Raw genomic sequence first — 17,959 nt, forward strand, 5'->3', positions numbered from 1 at the left:
AAACTTTTCAAGGTGTCACCGACAGACAATCGACCGAAAAAAAAACTTTACCAAATCTTTAAGCAGAAGTAAAGCGAGCCAAAGACCAAATCACTATTATTTTACAGCTATGAATATATTCTAAGTATCTACGTCCCAGCTTAAATAATTTCTTATTCTTTTTGCAGGCTAAAACAACAAACTTCTGGTGTAGAAGACCGGAAAATTTATCAAGTTTACCTTTAGAGAACTGGATCAACTACAGTCAACCAATTGACGCGTGCAGTGTGCGAGTTCTTCCACCCAGCATCACAGCTGAGAGTATTCTAAATGGGACAGCACCTTTGATAGATTCTTTCATGAAATGTCAAGCTTGGGACTACGATCGATCAGAAGTAGGAAATACGATTATATCAGAATGGAGCCTCGTTTGTGACAGAGCCTACCTTACAAGTTTGGCAGAAGTTGTGTTCTTAGTCGGTGTTGGCATAGGAGGCGTCGTGGGTGGATGGATTTCGGACAAGTATGACCGCAGTACTAATTACTTTGTAGAATAAATCAAAAAATTATGTCAACTTTGGGATTTGCACAAGCATTTAGTATACCAAATCCATTTATTTGTATGTACAAATAGTTAGAGAATCAGTATTAATTGCAGATATTGAATTTGTAATTCGTCACAAGTTATGATTTTACGTACAAGAGTTTTCCCGGTGTGAAAGTTATTTAGTATGACGTCCAATAACTTAAAGTATACATATAACCATTTCCTGCAAAACAAAGATTTTGAGACATGTTATAAGGTGGAAACATGATATGATATTGCAATTGGAAATACACAAAGATTAAAGAAGGAGAGACAAAATCTACTTTTCATATAACCACTATAAAATCAACAAAACAAACGTAACATATTAACGTCTTAATTTAACATGTTATGATTTTTTTTTACGAATACCGGTAGCGAAATAATGTTGTAATTAATTAGCACATGGAAAAACACATGAGCATAATCCATAAACCTTGTTTTGTTTTCTAAATATACTCACATGCTCGAGATTTAGCAGTTCAGATAAGAACAAAAATAGAACTATTAATAATATTAATTGTTTGTTTTTAGGTTTGGCCGCAAGCGCATTTTGATGGGAATGGCAATAGCTCAAAGCGCATTGGCTATTCTAGCTTTGCTGGTTCGATCGTTCATTCAGTACGTCATAGTGAGGCTAGTGATGGGATTGGTATCAGTGTCTGTGGTGTATGCAGCCTTCGTGTTGTCAGTGGAACTGGTGGGTGGCAAATGGGTGACCATTGCCGGCGTCTGCAACTTCTTCCCGTTGCCGCTAGCGTATGTGATCGTATCGCTCATGTCGTTACTGCTCCCAAACTGGAGAGACCTACAATTAGCTTTGTCTATTCCTGGGTGTCTTCTACTTGTGTTATGGTAAGATTATTTTAATACTGTTTTAAATTTAAATCAGGGTCATACTATAAATAATATAATTAAACAAATACGTATGCGTTACCAAAATCTACGCAAATGAAAATAATTTATGTATCAACTTATTTTTTTTTTGTGCTTTGACATAGTTTGGTGCCTTGTATATGGGTGAAGTCAAATACTTCCTGGTAATTAATTTAATGATCTCATTGAATCTCATGAATATCTTTTATATATATATATTTAATTTTTTATTTGACGAGTTATTTTATAAACGAAAATTTTAAAACTTTTTCAGGTTTGTTTTCCCGGAATCTCCAAGATGGCTTCTAAGCATGGGAAGAACACAAGAAGCAAAAGCAATCCTCATAAAAGCCGCAAAATTCAATAAACGAGAAGTACCAGTAGATTTGGATAAGATGTTAATGGCGCACAAGCCCGAGCCTGGGAATTCGGAAATAAGCGTGTTGTTTCTCTTCAAGGGACACCTACGAAAAAGGACGATCTGCCTCTTCATCGCTTGGTTCTCCATGACGATTGCTTATTATGGACTCTTGCTGAATATTGGGAACTTTAACCTTGGAAATTTGCACGTCACATCAATAATCTTGGCTGTAGTAGAAATCCCAGCAATAGCGATAAGTATCCCTATATTATTGAAGGCAGGGAGGCGCATTCCAACCTTCATAAGTATGATAGTGTGTGGATTAGCTTGTGTTGCTAGCGAACTTTTCACTATGTCCATAAAAGAAGACTGGGTTGTCATTGTTTGCCTCACGATTGGAAAGTTCGCTATTGGCTCAACCAATATGATGCTTCCGATTTTTACCGCAGAACTGTATCCAACAGTGATAAGGAACCTCGGAGTTGGCGCCAGTCAAATAGCGGCAGGGCTTGCCCTGATTGGAATACCGTACTTATGGAGATTGGTAAGTTTTGTTTAAACTATTAAAAATTATAACAAATCAATATCTTGAAATAGAAATGAATGACTAAAAAGCCATGTTCAGCTGTTTGGCTTAACAATAGAATTGAGATGCAAATAGTGACAGTAGCTAGTCCATCGCCTAAAAGAATAATCCCAAGTTTATAAGCCTATCGATTAAAAAAGCCTATAAATTACAAATATATTTATTTTCAGCATAATATAATTTAATTTAAGATTTTATTGCGTCAAATCGATATAATATCACAATTCAACCGAATGCGACATCGAATTTACCTACCTACCTAACCTACTACTGCCTGCCTACTACTTCTATATAGTCTTATATTATTCTTAATAGCTCTTACAATTGTGTTCCAAAAATTAAACGGAGAACTATAATTTTTTCAGACGGCATTCAGTGTCCACTTGCCAATGATGACGATTGCAGTGCTCAGTGCGATCGGTGGAGGCATCGTGCTCTTACTACCAGACACCGCCAACAAGGCGCCCCCCGCCGTTACAGGGAATGTCACGTGAGTTAAATTACTTTCGGGTTGCGCATTGGCTAAGGCATTGTCCTCCCGGCGTTAGTCCCGGTTGCAACTGCACCTCTCGATCCTGCATTTTGTAAGTCAGGTTTTTACACAAGGCGACTCCAGTATGACCTCCGCAACCTTTGGAAAATAAAACTATTAAATCATGGGTTACATATCCAATTGAATACTTTCCTTCAATCTAATACGTCCTTCAGATAGCAATCTCACTAATCCCAGAAATCATTTGCGAGTTTTGACTGTGCATCATGCTTGATGCTTATTTATTGTTATGTTTTTATCCAAAATTACTTTTAAACTCAACATGGATGAGGAAAGTGCCAATCTCAAACTTTTCATAATTTCCTATATCTACATACTATATCACAAAAGCCATCTATATTCTTTCAACGATTACATTTTCTGTTCACAGGCCTACGTTTGACAGTGCTTCTCCTTGTAACGGAACGTTTACAGTCTCAGACGATAGAGGGCATTAGTGATTGGAATAGTGTGAAAATGAAACTCATAGAGTTATATATGTATGTAGATTTATGGAATAGTGATATACATATGTGAATGAATGAAAAAGTGAGATAACATAACGAATTTAATAATTTAAGTTAAGGTTCATTTTAAATGTATTTTAGGATAGGAACTGCTATTTCTTAAAATTATATTAGGTACCTTACACTATACTGAAAATCAGATTTACGAGAGATTTCTCTTTGATTTAGAGGAAGGAAAATTTCTGAAAATTCTGTAAATTAATTTATATTTATGTTGGTATATTTGTAACCCTTTACAAGCTAAAGTACCTAGTACCATGAACAATTTTATAATAAGATGTAGGTAGTTATTATTTGTACAAAAGTTGATATCGATACTTATTTATAGGAAATATTTAAATGTGTAAGTGCATAATTAGACTTTTAATTTTATGAATGTTATTAGAGCGGCCGGTTCGCAAATATAAGGCTTTTTTATCTGCGGCACAACAAGAATTTTGCCATTGTGTAAATATATTTTTCGATTCATTCAAGTTTTTCTTAAGTATCAAATGTAACATTATAAAAGTACGGATTTATTTTCATATTTTTAAGACAAATAGTACCTAATACTTCGAGTGCGTCTTCTTCAGACGTCATTACCAATTTGTTCTTAATTTTGTACATAGTTAAAATATTGATTTTTTTGTTTCGCGTAATGTCGTACATTTGATTATTACTATATTATCTTTTAAGATTTTTGGAATCACCTCTCTAAGTTATTCCTCATTTTATTATTAATGCAGTTTTCAAAATTTTGTTTTTGTCATGTAGGTACCTACACGTACTACACGTGTTTTAAAAATGTTGTGGAGCATTTTTATTTAGCTACTTAGTTCATACAATGTATGAATATTGCATTTTCATAGCATATTTCATTGAGTGCAGTAACTTAAATAGTTAGTAAGCACCTTTTGAATGTAAGAAGTATTATATTGTTTATTCGTACCTGTTCTCATTAAGTTATGTAACTTACCATTAAATATTTAATCTCTTCGTCACATAAATGGAAAACGAGACATCAATGAAAAGTATTTGTTCTGTAATGTAAAAATAGTTGTTCTTGACACTTTTTTTCCAATTTATTATACAAGTGGTCGAGTAAATATTAAAAATGTGTTATTTTCATCACAAAAATGAAGTTACCAATATAAAGCATAAAACTATTGAAGTATAGTTTTATACCTTTCATTTATTAAATATACATGGCATGCATATCATTATTGTGTAATATTATACCAACTATAATGTATATAATGTATGTTTGTTTGTAAGTATGCATTTGTGCCACTAACCAGTAGATATGTTCTGTTTTATAACTTCAATATAAATCTGATTGAAAAGACATTATTTAGTTTTCTGTGATAACTTCAGATATTATTATCACTTATCCATAGAATAGCCAGCTGAACGTAGTCTTTCAGTACTTTTAAGACTGTTGGCTCTCCCTACCCCGCAAGGGATATAGACGATTATATGTATGTATTTATTACCTATTCCCTATAATTTAATTTACTAACAATATTTCTCAAGATTTCCAGCCAGTTCACAAATAAATTGTACAGAACTCTTTATTTTTCTAATGCAACCAATTTTAGATTAGTGAGGAAGCTGTACTATAAAAAAAAAAACATATTAAGCTGCAACTTAGGCTTGTACTTATATACAAAAATAAAATATCGCTACGAGTGATGATTTTTTTATCTATAGATAGAAAACCAGTATATCTGCTCCGGATGTCTGTATTAATTTAATTTGTAGGTATTAAGCAAGTTTGTGCAGCGGTTATGAATTAAATGTTTTTTTAAATAATTGACAGTATTTAATTGAAACCTCATTCATCTCATGGTGAAACAAATTGTTTTGACTCAAATCAATGAAACTCAAGAGCAAGGTTATGAGCACCAGAATCAAGTAAAATGAACGAGCGTTTGAGTTTCATGCAAACGCCGTTACTTAGGTATATTTATATGATTTGGAACTTGAAATAGCCTATTTGAAATAGAATAGGACGTTGACTCCTGTCAGTCACGGCTAGGACAGTGCATTCCCTCGGCCGTCATTACAAAATGTCGGTAACGGTGACGCCGCCGACTACGTGACGAGCCTTCTTAAATCTGATGCTCCTCACTTCAAAGGAAGCCACTATTTCAACGGCCCACTTAAACATACTTCTTTATTTAACAACAATTTTAATGTCCATTTTTATGACAAACCCGTTTTGTCTAACTCAGACATGACTGAAGTGATGTAAGACATCATGCAACATAATTTTTACAGTAGCTGGATTGAGGAAATTATTGGGTAAATTCAACCGCTTCTTTTTAAAGAGTTATTATGTACTGACAGGATAAAGAACCGAATGTAATGAAGCAGCGATATTTGCGATTCAAGAATAACTTAGCTTGCCTGATCATAACTCTTCTTTGAAAGATATCGCCTTGTTTGTAAATAGCACGAAACAATTCTCGATTTCTATCCATCGGATAAAAATCTCTCGTGACTCGGAAACGCATTTATTTTCAAGGTTTGCTGTCAATCCTATAATGATATCTCGGTGGTCAATGACCTCCGATACTGACATCATTGCATATTTAAACAGAAGTAGCCGCCGTGTATGAAAATGACCCCAAAACTTGTCATTGTGACGAATGGAGTGCGAGTCGAATGTCATAGAAAAAGGCGATACAGGGCGCGTAACGGAGGTTTCTCCATCATAGTCCTGGCGAGCGTGGTAACTAAGGCAGCAGTACTGGGATTTGTTTATGATACCTAATGTAATTGCAATCAATTAAGTGCAACATGACAATGTTTTGTAAAAACTGAACATTGTCTTTTATGATAAGATTGTACAAATATTAAATAGGTATTTATTGTTTATGCAGGTTACAATACGATACGTAGTAATAAGGGGTTCTCTGAAATAAAAATAGTTTCGTGAGATTTTATATTTTAATGATTAAAGTGTAAGTTATATATTTTTAATACAAAACTAAAGTTTTCCACAAATTATATCAAACAAAAATAAAAAAATTGTTAAAGAAAGTGGGAATCGATTTACTGTTTCCAATTTCCCAGCTATATCCGATGCGGGTAATGAACTATTTCTTGTAACGATATAAAAACTTAAAACTAGAGTAATACAGGTATTCTTTAGTTTTTCTTTTACTATCAAATAATGGAGTGTGCTAAAAATCGATCATTAAAACCTTTAAATTTTTTTTTTAGATTACCAAGGATTTGCATTAGATTTTCGGAAGCTGATGCATTTAACATACAGTTATACATAGTATCACGTGTTTTGTTCACTTCTGTAGTTTTAGTTTATGTACGTATCGTAACTCTCACTTGTGATGCTGCCACCACAATATATGTACTTTCATGTGCTTTTGCGTGACCAGACTACTTGGAAACATTGACGTAATACCCGAAATGCATTATCCTAAAAGCCTGCAATGCTAACTAGGCTACATCATGACTGGCTCATAGTAGCTGAAAAAGTTATAAGGTTCGATTCCTAAGGTCAAGATTAAAAATGATTCTATGGATTGATAATCAACTTTTTTAATAATAAAGCGTTGTTGTGTTACTTTAAGTAACTCAAGAGGGCCCTGACTGACATCAACGAATGAAATGATGATGATGATGATGAATGATAATGAAATGATGAAATAAAACGAAACAAAAATCAAAAAATTGGCATGTAAGTAGTATCTTTATGTGATCTCTTCGTGCACTGAGAGAGAGCTTCCCCAAATTCCTGCAGGAGTGAATATTTTCACGTGGGCAGGACCGCGGACGTTCTCACATAATATTGGAGTACTATTAATTTCCAAATACACTTAATTATTATTTTTAATCAAACTAGCTGTTTTAATGGTATCATTGTTTAATGCCAGATCTAAAACATTGCAAAAGTTGACAGTGATCATAATAAATCGGCTTCCAGTCGTATTTTTGAGAACGCACATCTAACTTAGTTAGACATCTTGATTATAGAAAACGGCTGTACCTATCGGTTTAGATGTTATTTTGTAACGTCTAGATGAAAATTTGTTTATTTTTGTAATACTTATGTTGATTATAAGCCTTAGTTGCTTGTTCCTTCAAGACATTGAAGGTAAAAGTTAACATAACTTACAATTAAATCATGACAGAAATTGAAATTAATCATCCGATAATTACTTTCTTTACACCCACTTTATATATTTGCTCAAGCCAAAGGTTGACTGTCAGACAATGCGCTTAGCATTAAGCAGCATTGTTTGTACAATAAAGGTTAAATAAATATACAAAAATACCTACCTAAATTATTGACCTACTTAAAACACCTGCACGTCTAATAAGCGGCAACCATATTTTTAAATACCGCATTAATCTACGTAAGAAATCAATATAGGCGTTATATCACCAAATTCCCTAAACAAAATTGTAACAAAAGTATTGCCTCATCGACATATAGCATGCTGCGAGCATTTCGATTGAATTACAAATCGAAAGACACAATACACGAGCTATACACTAGCTGTGGGGTCATAAAACACCGTTACTACAGATATGAGATGAGATCACAGCGTACTTTTGAATGAGATTTTAAAAAGGTACTTATTAAGTAATAAATATATAATTTTTTACCATTAAGAACTACCGCTACTTACTAATAGGAATAATTCTTTCATACATATATTTTTGGTATCTTGAACCGTTTTCGTAGGGTACGCAACGGAAGCCCTCAAGCATGAATAATTTTCCCCGTTTTATTTTTCACAATTTCCATTATTTCTTCGCTCCTTATAGTTGCAACGTTATGTTTTATAGCCTAAAGCCTTCCTCGATATATGGTCGTTCAACACAATTTTTTTTTTTTTATTCGAACCAGTAGTTCCTGAGATTAGCGCGTTCAAACTAACATTCAAACAAATAAACTCTTCAGCTTTATTATATTAGTATAGATGGTACTTATATACTGTAACATTGATTTCATTTACAGTATTTATCTCGTTAATATGAGACCGTTTTCTTTGTTATTTCTTTTTCACAATCAGTAACCAATAAATTCACCTTTACATCATATCAATCTCTACTTTTACTAGTGTGATTGATTCTAGATAATTACTATGACATGAGTTAACCTCATCCTTATTTCTTTTAAATAATATCAAAAAAATTAATCTGAATATTTGTTAGGGAATATATGTAGATATTATTTCTTATGTCTTTTTTATAAACTTATTTTCTCCTTTGAATTTTATAAACGTTTTTTAAGCCACGATTCCGAAAGAACGATACGAGTACATGTGTAAACTTGCCAATGTAAGATGTTTCACATCTGTAATCTATTTTTTTCTTAGGGAGTGGAGACGGATCGGATGTTACATCACGCCCCTTGCCCTTGTGAATTCAATAGAGTCTTGGGATCAGGTTTCCGACTTATCAAGATTAAATTAGTTATGCTTATATATGTATCACTGTTGTTAAAATAAAAGAAATATAGAAAATGGGTACTAATTTTTTGCGCCTGTTTATTTTTAGTGATTATTAAAAAAGAAATCCAAATGACAAGAAAATCCTATGTTACCGAAAACTGTAGCGTAAGGTTTTTTTTTTAAATAATAATATGGTGTTTAGGTATCCTAAGGATTTGGCTCTAGTTAGGTACTATCAACAAGTATCTACATAAATATAGAAAATTCAGGTCAACTAGATACGGTTGGCACAAGGCCGAAGTATTCAACATGATGCCGGACCCATCAAGGAGATGTACTGCCATGTTCGACAACAAACACGGTATATTTTGTAGTTAAAGTTCAAGAGAACTGATAAGATACTCGTAACTAACGACTTTGGTAACTCCCGACGAAAGAACTAATGGAAAAACTAGTGAGCCCTATGTGCTTTCATTTGCCTTGTGGTGTTCAGCAAAGAGGCGGAAGCGATATCCGTAAAAGTTATCTTATTAACTCTTTTTCTACTTTATATAGGTATTACAGGAAAATAAAATTAAATCTAGTGTAAAACAAAAGTTTGAAATTAGCTTCGAAACACACATCCAGGGTATTCTTTAGAGGAGTAAGGATGTAACCGGGACTTAACCAGGAGAAACCAATAGCTGAGAGTCTATTGATTTGTGTTTTTTTATATCATCGTGCAAATATTCATCACATTGAACAAAAGCGCACTAATATAGATACTTCACGCGTCCGATAATGATACATAATTTGCCGCTTGCCATAAAATGATAAGGAAGACGCCGTTTAAAATACGAATAATAAAACAATCGAATTTCAATCAATTATTAGTTCGTTTAGCGGTATTTTCGCGGTTAGTGCAGCCAATTTGGATAGTAGTGCATTTAAGGAGAGTTTGTAGTGGTGAGGTATGCGTTCGAAGCCGGTTACCTTGCACTAAGGTATGGCAGTCGCGTCTGGTGCAGGGCGAGAGTGGGTCTCACATAAAGCTTGCGCGGGTGGTGTTTCCTTTATTTGTTAGTTCGCGGTGAACCGGGGACGTGCTGAGACATGCGGACTCTACTGGTGAGTTACAGTGACAAGCCTTCAAGGGCGATTTATTATAAAATGTCCTTTTATTAGTCCTTGTGTGATAAAGATGAACAGTGCTTTGTTTATGTTTTAAAAGTTTTCATATATTTATTTAATTTTTTTTTTTTATAATATTTTAATTTTATCTGAGTTGATATATGATCAGTCCATGAAAAAATACAACATTTTTTATATGTATTATTTTCTTTAATCACGGAGCTATTAAAAATTTGTGAAATTTCTATACTGATATTTCATCATTACTTAGTTGGTTTGATTGCTCTAGTTACAAGACACCATAAAAATAACTTAAGTAATAGTAGAAAAAATATGCAAATCATCGAGTAAGGACACAGATTGTGAAAGTTAGACAAGCGGAGCTGATAATATAATTTGCCTTACGTAGCCGGCCACTGTCTATTGCACTGAATACTTTTTGGATTCCGATCGATATACATAACATATATTGTGTTTGATTAAATTGAGTAAAGATGCTAGAAAAACTTACAACCTAATGTCGAATTACAAATTTATTATGTTTTAAACAATATAGATAAGTATTTATTATCACAGTTAAAAAGGACATTAAGCTTCTCCCAAAGACATAACCGAGAAATGCCAGGAGGATGGTGAAAATTAACTGAAAAAAAGTTAATACTCGTAAAAGTTAAACACATTTTTCGTCACACTCATTTAGAACCAGGGCAAATTACTAGCATTACATAAATCGAATTCAGAGCGACACACGCCTTGTAACATAGAGGTATTTATTGGTTTCGCATGCCAACCTTGGCCGGGCGTGCGGTACAACTATCAGTGCACCGCAAACGTAAACTTGATAACCTTTCGACACACAAAAAACTGCCCTTCTTAATTCATAATGCGGAACTAATTGTCTGCAACAACGCATTTGGTAAACTTGTCGTATTAACTAAACGATTACGTAAACACGCAGCTCTGACCAACACATTGTTGGTTACGCTGCTAACAAGTAAACAGGCTTAGCTGCTAAAGATATGTATTACTGGTGCAGACAACGTAACTATACAGTAACCGGATGAGATTACAATTTCTTATCAAATAAAAAACATTTATCGTACAAAAAGCTACACCTGTCGTACCGTAGAAAATGCACTTTGATATTAAGATCTTGACCTTTGCAATATGCCATATTCCAAAATTTATTTTCCATTTCAACTTGCCAAGGTTTTCCAGGGTAAGCTTATGAAGCCAATAGCTCTGGCTAAGCCACAATATGGCTAAAATTTTTATAAGTAATTTTTATGAGTCAAGCCATAGTGTGTGTAAGGTTGTGACAGTTGAGCCATGCTTTCAAATCAAATTTTCTTTATTCAAATAAGTATCAGTAATCTATAGTTTGTTAATATACTATTTATCAACCATACAGGCATTAAACCTTTATTTTGTCTCGGATGTTTCGAATCATTTGTGGATCAGTTATGAATAAATAGTATAATGCAACGTGAAAACCCAAGTTCGTTATAAATAAAATAAAAATGCAGTGCAAAAAATATTTTAAACTACATCAAAATAACCAATAACAGTTCTATAATAATACTAGCGATCCGCACCGGCTTCGCACGGGAAGCATTCATACATATAAACCTTCCTTCCTTGAAACACTCTATCTTTAAAAAAATACATAGAGAGGGACAGACGCGGATAGCTTCTTTACGTTATGCTATGTACATAGTGATGATACCAAGTCCTATCAACTTCATTCTGTGTATATATCGAGCAGAAAAATTCCAGTTTAAAAAAAGAAACATTGAAAAATAATTCCTTTTAAAACCAAATAAAAAAGATAGTGACCTAATTAAAATTATGCAAACTTTCACAAGAATCGAATAAGACTCCATTATTAAATAGCTAAAAGCATATGCTTTGCACTTTGCACAACGATATCGTTGTTCGTCATGTTTAACTGAAGGAACTGGAGACCGCACGAAATGGAAAAAGAAGTCTAAAAGTGAACCCCAAGCTTCGCAGTATAGAAATAGAATAAATAAATAATATATATAACGAAATATGTATGAGAAAAAATACACAGATGATTATACTATTGGATAAATATTATAGAAAGTTTTTTTTTTTTCAAAATAGGAACCGTGTATACCATTATTATCGCTTAATGACGTACATAACTTAAGTATAATTATATTTCCAACTGCTTTAAAAGTACAAGTACCTAATAAAAGTAGCGGCGGAACAAACTACATTAAAGAATTTTCACCGGACATCGATTACAAATTATAGTGGCGAAGGATGCAACTGGGAACACACAAAGATTAGGAAGAGCATATCTCTCTCATCTCTGCTTATTCCCGGTTGCACCCTCGACAGAAGTGTTTCAGGGCCCGGAATCCGCCTTCCGACTTCTCTCTTCACTTGGTCCGGTTTTCGGCGTCCTCGGATTTCAGTCCATTGACTCGCGCATCATCTTTCGTGACGTCCAGCCATGATATTTTCGTGCTACCCCTTCTGCCTGGGCCGGGTAGTGGCATTAGGAAGAGCATATATCGTCTAGTATATAGGTCGTTTTTTTACTACACCGACCCACACTAGAAGTGTGGGTTAATCAATAGTAATTGTAGCGCCTTGCAAAAGACTTCAACGAGCCTACATGCGCCACCCCACGCGTTTTGTATTGTACCACTTAGTGCGTAGCTAACGTTAGGAAATTGTTGTTCGTTATCTAATGTTTATAAATATGTTAATGTCAGTTGATAGGCTTAAGCTTAATAGAGTTAATTTGCATATTTGTATTATAGTAGCGGGAATAAATAACAAAAATAATCTTTCCACTGATTCTATATTAAATTTAGGTACTTGTAACATTACATATACAACCAATTTTACATAATTTCAGTTTCGTGAGTCAGTCAGTCACTCAGTGTCCTCATTTTTATATTTAAATTAAATTTATTTCTGTCATGGGGTACACAGAACCAAATAGTCTCGAAAATACCAGCTCTCTGGTTCCGATGGCTTAGTGACGGAGACAGTGACAGTTTGCTAGCCAGTTGCCCAATAAAACGATGTATTAGCTAGTCTAAATAAATCTATAAATAATTCTATAAATGAATAAATTAAGAAAATCTGGAATTATTCAATATTTTTTTTTAATTTACCAAAGTGATTTTTTTTAGCTTATTACTTTGAGAAGTTTATTTTTGTTATCAATATCAGTATATCAGTTACGAAAGTTTTAAAACAACGTTATTATAACCTTAAAAGATTATTAGGATTGGATTTCTGGCGGTATATCTTACGTAATATATAATAGGGAACTTCCGCAATAATGTTCTGTATAAATCTAAGCAGATAGATATTAAGTAAAAATTGCTAACCGAGATAATTTGAAATATCCGCGATTACACTTTAGGAAAAGAAAGTCACGATTTTTCTAATCCCAAGTTTATTAGCTATTCCCTTATTCGCCTTTTACTACATCCATACATGGGAAAGTTATAAAAAAAAATAAAAATTTATACTTATTGAAGTAAATTAGAAACAAAAACAAAGCTCGTGTTAATAATAAGTGGTTATTTATTTATGAGACGCGAAAGCGACTAATGCAAACATTAAGTAAATATTTGCTGGTGTCAGTAGCATTACCAGTTTTAATAAAGTCGTTAAAATATACTCGTTCTAAATATTATGCACAGGTATGAAGTTAATAATTTTGCAATTCATTTGCAGTGGCCTTGGAATAAAAACAAATAAGTAAAACTTGTTTTTAGAAATCGACACAATTTTTACAAATTATTTTATTATTTTTTAAGGATTTATGAAGACAAATAAAAATCTTAGTTACCTGTTTAACATTTATCTTTAACCATAGTTTTTCTCCTTATTAAGTATAATGTATTCACGGTATTAACCAAAATCTTAAATGTTTGTTAATTTACTCGTATATCACTTACCTCCTGCTTATATTATAAGTTATTTATATCAGGAATGCTCCGTTTTACGAACAAACCGGTTATTACTTCATTCACTCCATTCCAATATCGCCTTGAATTACGGAAGTGCAGACTGGACTGGACACCACGGGCGTCCTTATTTGGTACTTACTTTCAAGATAATTACGAAAAATACTTCATGAATTACATACTAGAGGATATATAGGTATTTGTCCACAAAGATATTTGGATGTTCTTTTTAAAAAAAAATATTTACTTTATAAACTTTTTAGTGATCAAACAGAAAGTAGCTTTTTCATATTTTCAAAATATCATTTAAATCAATTGATATCATATGTACATGCTAGACAGAAATGTTGAAGCTTTGCAATTTTGAAGAACTAATGTAATATTTCGCATATTGTAGACAAATAAAAGTACTGGAAAAAAGTAAAGCTAATAGGTACATATTTTGTAGAGTGCAAGGGTAGTTAGTAGATACTTTCTTAGCGAAAGTGCGTAGTAGCATTAGATTTATAGTTTATATAGATTTCCAGATAATTGAACAGTCGCAACACACGCATGTTTTCCATGTTCAATCCAATTAAAGGTATTTATATACATAACAATTTCTTCATACGCAATGCCTATGTGACGTGTTGATTGCCCATCAGCACCAAGGGTTCGTGTTACAACACCAACATTAATTTCCGAAAGTGGAGTAAGTACAACATTTGTGTGGATTGTGGTTGCGACAATATACACAAGTCAACCAGAGTGCCTGAACGGGTCGACATCTGACATTACTCAATCAATATATGTATACTTACTGATTACATTTCCAGTACGTTGCGGGTAATTAATATACGATTTATTTAGATTATTGTACGTGCAATTTCATTTTGAAATATCATCTCCTTGAAAGCGTCTTATAAACCAATTTTTCTTACTGCGAGATATTATTTTTCTTAAAATTCTCCTCTTAAAAAACGTGCATGCAAATTGGATTTATCGAAAAATTTCTTTAATTTACATAGATACTATTTAGGTACCCATATAACATCTATGCCAAATCCGTAACTGAATTATTTGATTTGGAAAGCTTAACCTTTAAAAATCAGTAGTAAAACCAGCCATATAAACATTCGAAAATAGATATAATTGCATAATTCGGCTATTTCAATTCTTAAGTCAATCGAGGATAAATACTTCCTATGCTAACTGTGAATTACAGGACATTGTGAATTAAGTTAAATAACATTGTATCCTTTGATCGGAAATAAGAGTTGTGGTAGGGAAATAAAGGAAATAATAGTACATATAAAAATTAAAAAATAATGCATCTTTCTGTTTAAAAATATGTTTTTTACATACTACGTATTTAATCTACTTATATACGAGTATTCATATTAGGTATACATACGAATTTGGCGTATTTATCGTTTTGACTACCTAAGTATGTAGTAACTAGTAGTAGGTATATATGTAAGTTCGTAAGATTCAGTTTGTTTCGTAAGGAACAGATGTTACTCTTTATAAATAGAATTCATTAAATTCCAAGGAGGTAAGTTAATATAGTGCAATTTGGCAAAGGTGTGAATAACAATGAATAAAAATTTCATAATTTTTAAACAAGGGTACAGATTAAGTTATGCATTGTGCAAACAGAATGTACCTACCCAGGTCTTGCGGCAAGAGTTTAATTCGTTCATTGCATTGAATATAATAGTCAGGGCGAGGCAAGGTAGATTGTATCGCCATAAGTATAAATAAATGGAGCCAAGTGTGAACTGCATTGTCACGAAACAAAAAACTACAGAAACAACATAAGTAATACTAGAGATTTTGTAAGGTTGGCGGACATAGATAGGTATAGTTGCATATTTTACTCATTCCGCGAACGCCGCTGCCACTACATCTTTTAAATTATCAGATATCTATGTAAAACAATAAATATAGACCTAAATTATAATAAATTAACAAAAGGAAAAACGGTAGGAACCAAGTAAAATGAGTGAAAGTGGTTACGGATCTCGAAGGCATGTTTTGATAATTTAAGTGCGAATATTGAGCTTAGTGTATGAAAATATTGTTTAGAACCTGAAAAAACATGTTAAACTCGTAAATAAATTTTTCGACGGATCAATATATTTACAGGTTATTACATGATTATCTATGTAAGATACCTGTACTTAAATAGTGTAACATAAAGTGTAATTACGTCTCTATCCCTTGCGGGTAGATAGAGCCCACAGTCATCAAAAGACTGAAAGGCGCTCAGACGCTTGGCTTAATGATAGAATTGAGATTCAAATAGTGACATGTTGCTAGCCCATCGCCTAAAAGAACAATCTCAAGTATATAAACCTATTCTTTACATCCATGGGGAAAAGGTGGAGTGGTCCTATTCTTTAAGTAGTTAAAAAATTATAAAATTAAGAAGAACAAACACAACTATTAAATACTCATATTTTTATTATTTTTTTAATTCATAACCCTGCACTCAAACCAAGAGAGAAAAAACATTGATTAACTTTATTTTGCTATCATTTTTATTTTTTAACCTAATGAGGTCGATTCCAAAAATAATAATTCTTTTGAGAAGATTGATTAGACATTGTCGCTAATTAATCCGTGTTATATATCTATCACCAGTGACCTCAAAATCTAGTGTAAATTACACGCACCACATTACACCCAAGGTAGACCGGTAGATTAATACGATACCTATTCTGTTCCAGATATGTATGCTGTGTGCAGTCACAGCTTATGCGCAATACGACTCGCCTATTCCCCAACGATTACTAATTCCTGGAGCTATACCAGTGGGCAGTACACGACAGGGTGGCTTCCGACAAGGAAGAATTCAAGCGCCCGTACCAGGAGGACCAAATAGAATTCGAAGGCCGGGACTGGGCAGACCCTCATTCAAATCCGTCGATGCTTCGCCTCGTCCCAGCCTCCAGTCACTGGAAGATCTCGCGAAACCCGTGACTGAAGAACCGGAGGATGAAATTGAAATCAACACTCCTACTGCTTTCTCACCAAGTATATTCTCAACACCAGAGCCACAAAATGACTTCTACGATATAACCACCACTTCGCAACCTAAACCACCTATTGTCTTCAACCCATCTTTATTCCAACAATCAACATCACCAGCACCAAAACCAGAACCTGTTCGGCCCACGCAATACCGACCTCTGTTGCTTCCACAGTCTTTTAACCCCGTAAGAAACGAACCATCTAAACCGCAACCTGTCAGACTCCAACCGTTGTCAAGCAGACCGCAGCGCCCGGTGTTCAGACCAGAACCCAAGCCTTTTGTCGAAGAAGACAATGAGCCAGTGCAACCAGTCAGACAATACACAAGACCTACTCAAGAACCCATCAACCGTGCGCCCGTGAAGGCTGCGCCTCAAAGATATACCGCTAGTAACCCTAGGGAGAAAAAACCAGTAGCCCAGATTATTCGCAAATATCGTGAAGAAAACGAAGATGGAAGCATCACGTGGGGATTCGAAAACGACGATGGCTCTTTCAAAGAAGAGACAATTGGTGTAGACTGTATCACTCGCGGCAAATACGGGTATGTTGATCCAGATGGACTCAAACGCGAATATAACTATGAGACTGGCATCCAATGCGATAAAAACAAGGAGACACAAGAAGAAAAAGGTTTCATAGATTACCAAGAAAATAAGGCAGTGTTACCTAATGGTATTACGATTGATCTCGCTGCGATGGGTAAAAAATCTAAAAGGCCGTTTAGGTCGCCTGTAAATCACTAGGTTTAAAGAAAATGTATTTATTCTAGGAAAATCTAATTTTAAGGAAGTTCTCGTTATCTTGTCATCATACTGTTAGTAAAAAATAACACAGCTATCATCACCTGGTTGTTCGATTGTTTCGATCAGTCCAAGAGGTGTCCAATAAAAAATGTAAATTGATTGTGTTCATTATTTGAAACAAATTTCAAACCGACGAGATGATGGATGGTGGTTAAAGCGAAATACGATGGATCGTGGCAAGTAAAAAGATGTAATCTCTGCCTAAAGTTTGGTCTCT

General features: G+C 33.8%; 2 protein-coding genes across 3 annotated transcripts in view; both read left to right on the plus strand.

Moving 5' to 3' along the window:
* Positions 1-5,205, plus strand: part of LOC106137200 (organic cation transporter protein) — a 41,841-nt gene extending 36,636 nt beyond the window's left edge. For both annotated transcript variants that reach the window (XM_013337996.2, XM_013338004.2), the window contains exons 3-7: positions 168-502; positions 1,100-1,420; positions 1,716-2,346; positions 2,754-2,878; positions 3,312-5,205. In XM_013337996.2, the coding sequence (XP_013193450.2) occupies positions 168-502; positions 1,100-1,420; positions 1,716-2,346; positions 2,754-2,878; positions 3,312-3,378 (1,479 nt within the window). In that variant the 3' untranslated portion in view covers positions 3,379-5,205. The remainder of the gene's footprint in view (positions 1-167; positions 503-1,099; positions 1,421-1,715; positions 2,347-2,753; positions 2,879-3,311) is intronic.
* Positions 5,206-9,926: 4,721 nt separating this feature from the next.
* Positions 9,927-17,765, plus strand: LOC106135891 (uncharacterized). Its single transcript, XM_013336295.2, has 2 exons — positions 9,927-9,959; positions 16,633-17,765. Exons 1-2 carry the CDS (start codon positions 9,945-9,947, stop codon positions 17,680-17,682), a joined length of 1,065 nt encoding a protein of 354 aa, XP_013191749.2. The 5' UTR covers positions 9,927-9,944; the 3' UTR covers positions 17,683-17,765.
* The last annotated feature ends 194 nt before the right edge of the window (positions 17,766-17,959 follow it).

Source organism: Amyelois transitella, chromosome 8 (genome assembly GCF_032362555.1).
Source record: "Amyelois transitella isolate CPQ chromosome 8, ilAmyTran1.1, whole genome shotgun sequence".
NCBI lineage: Eukaryota > Metazoa > Arthropoda > Insecta > Lepidoptera > Pyralidae > Amyelois > Amyelois transitella.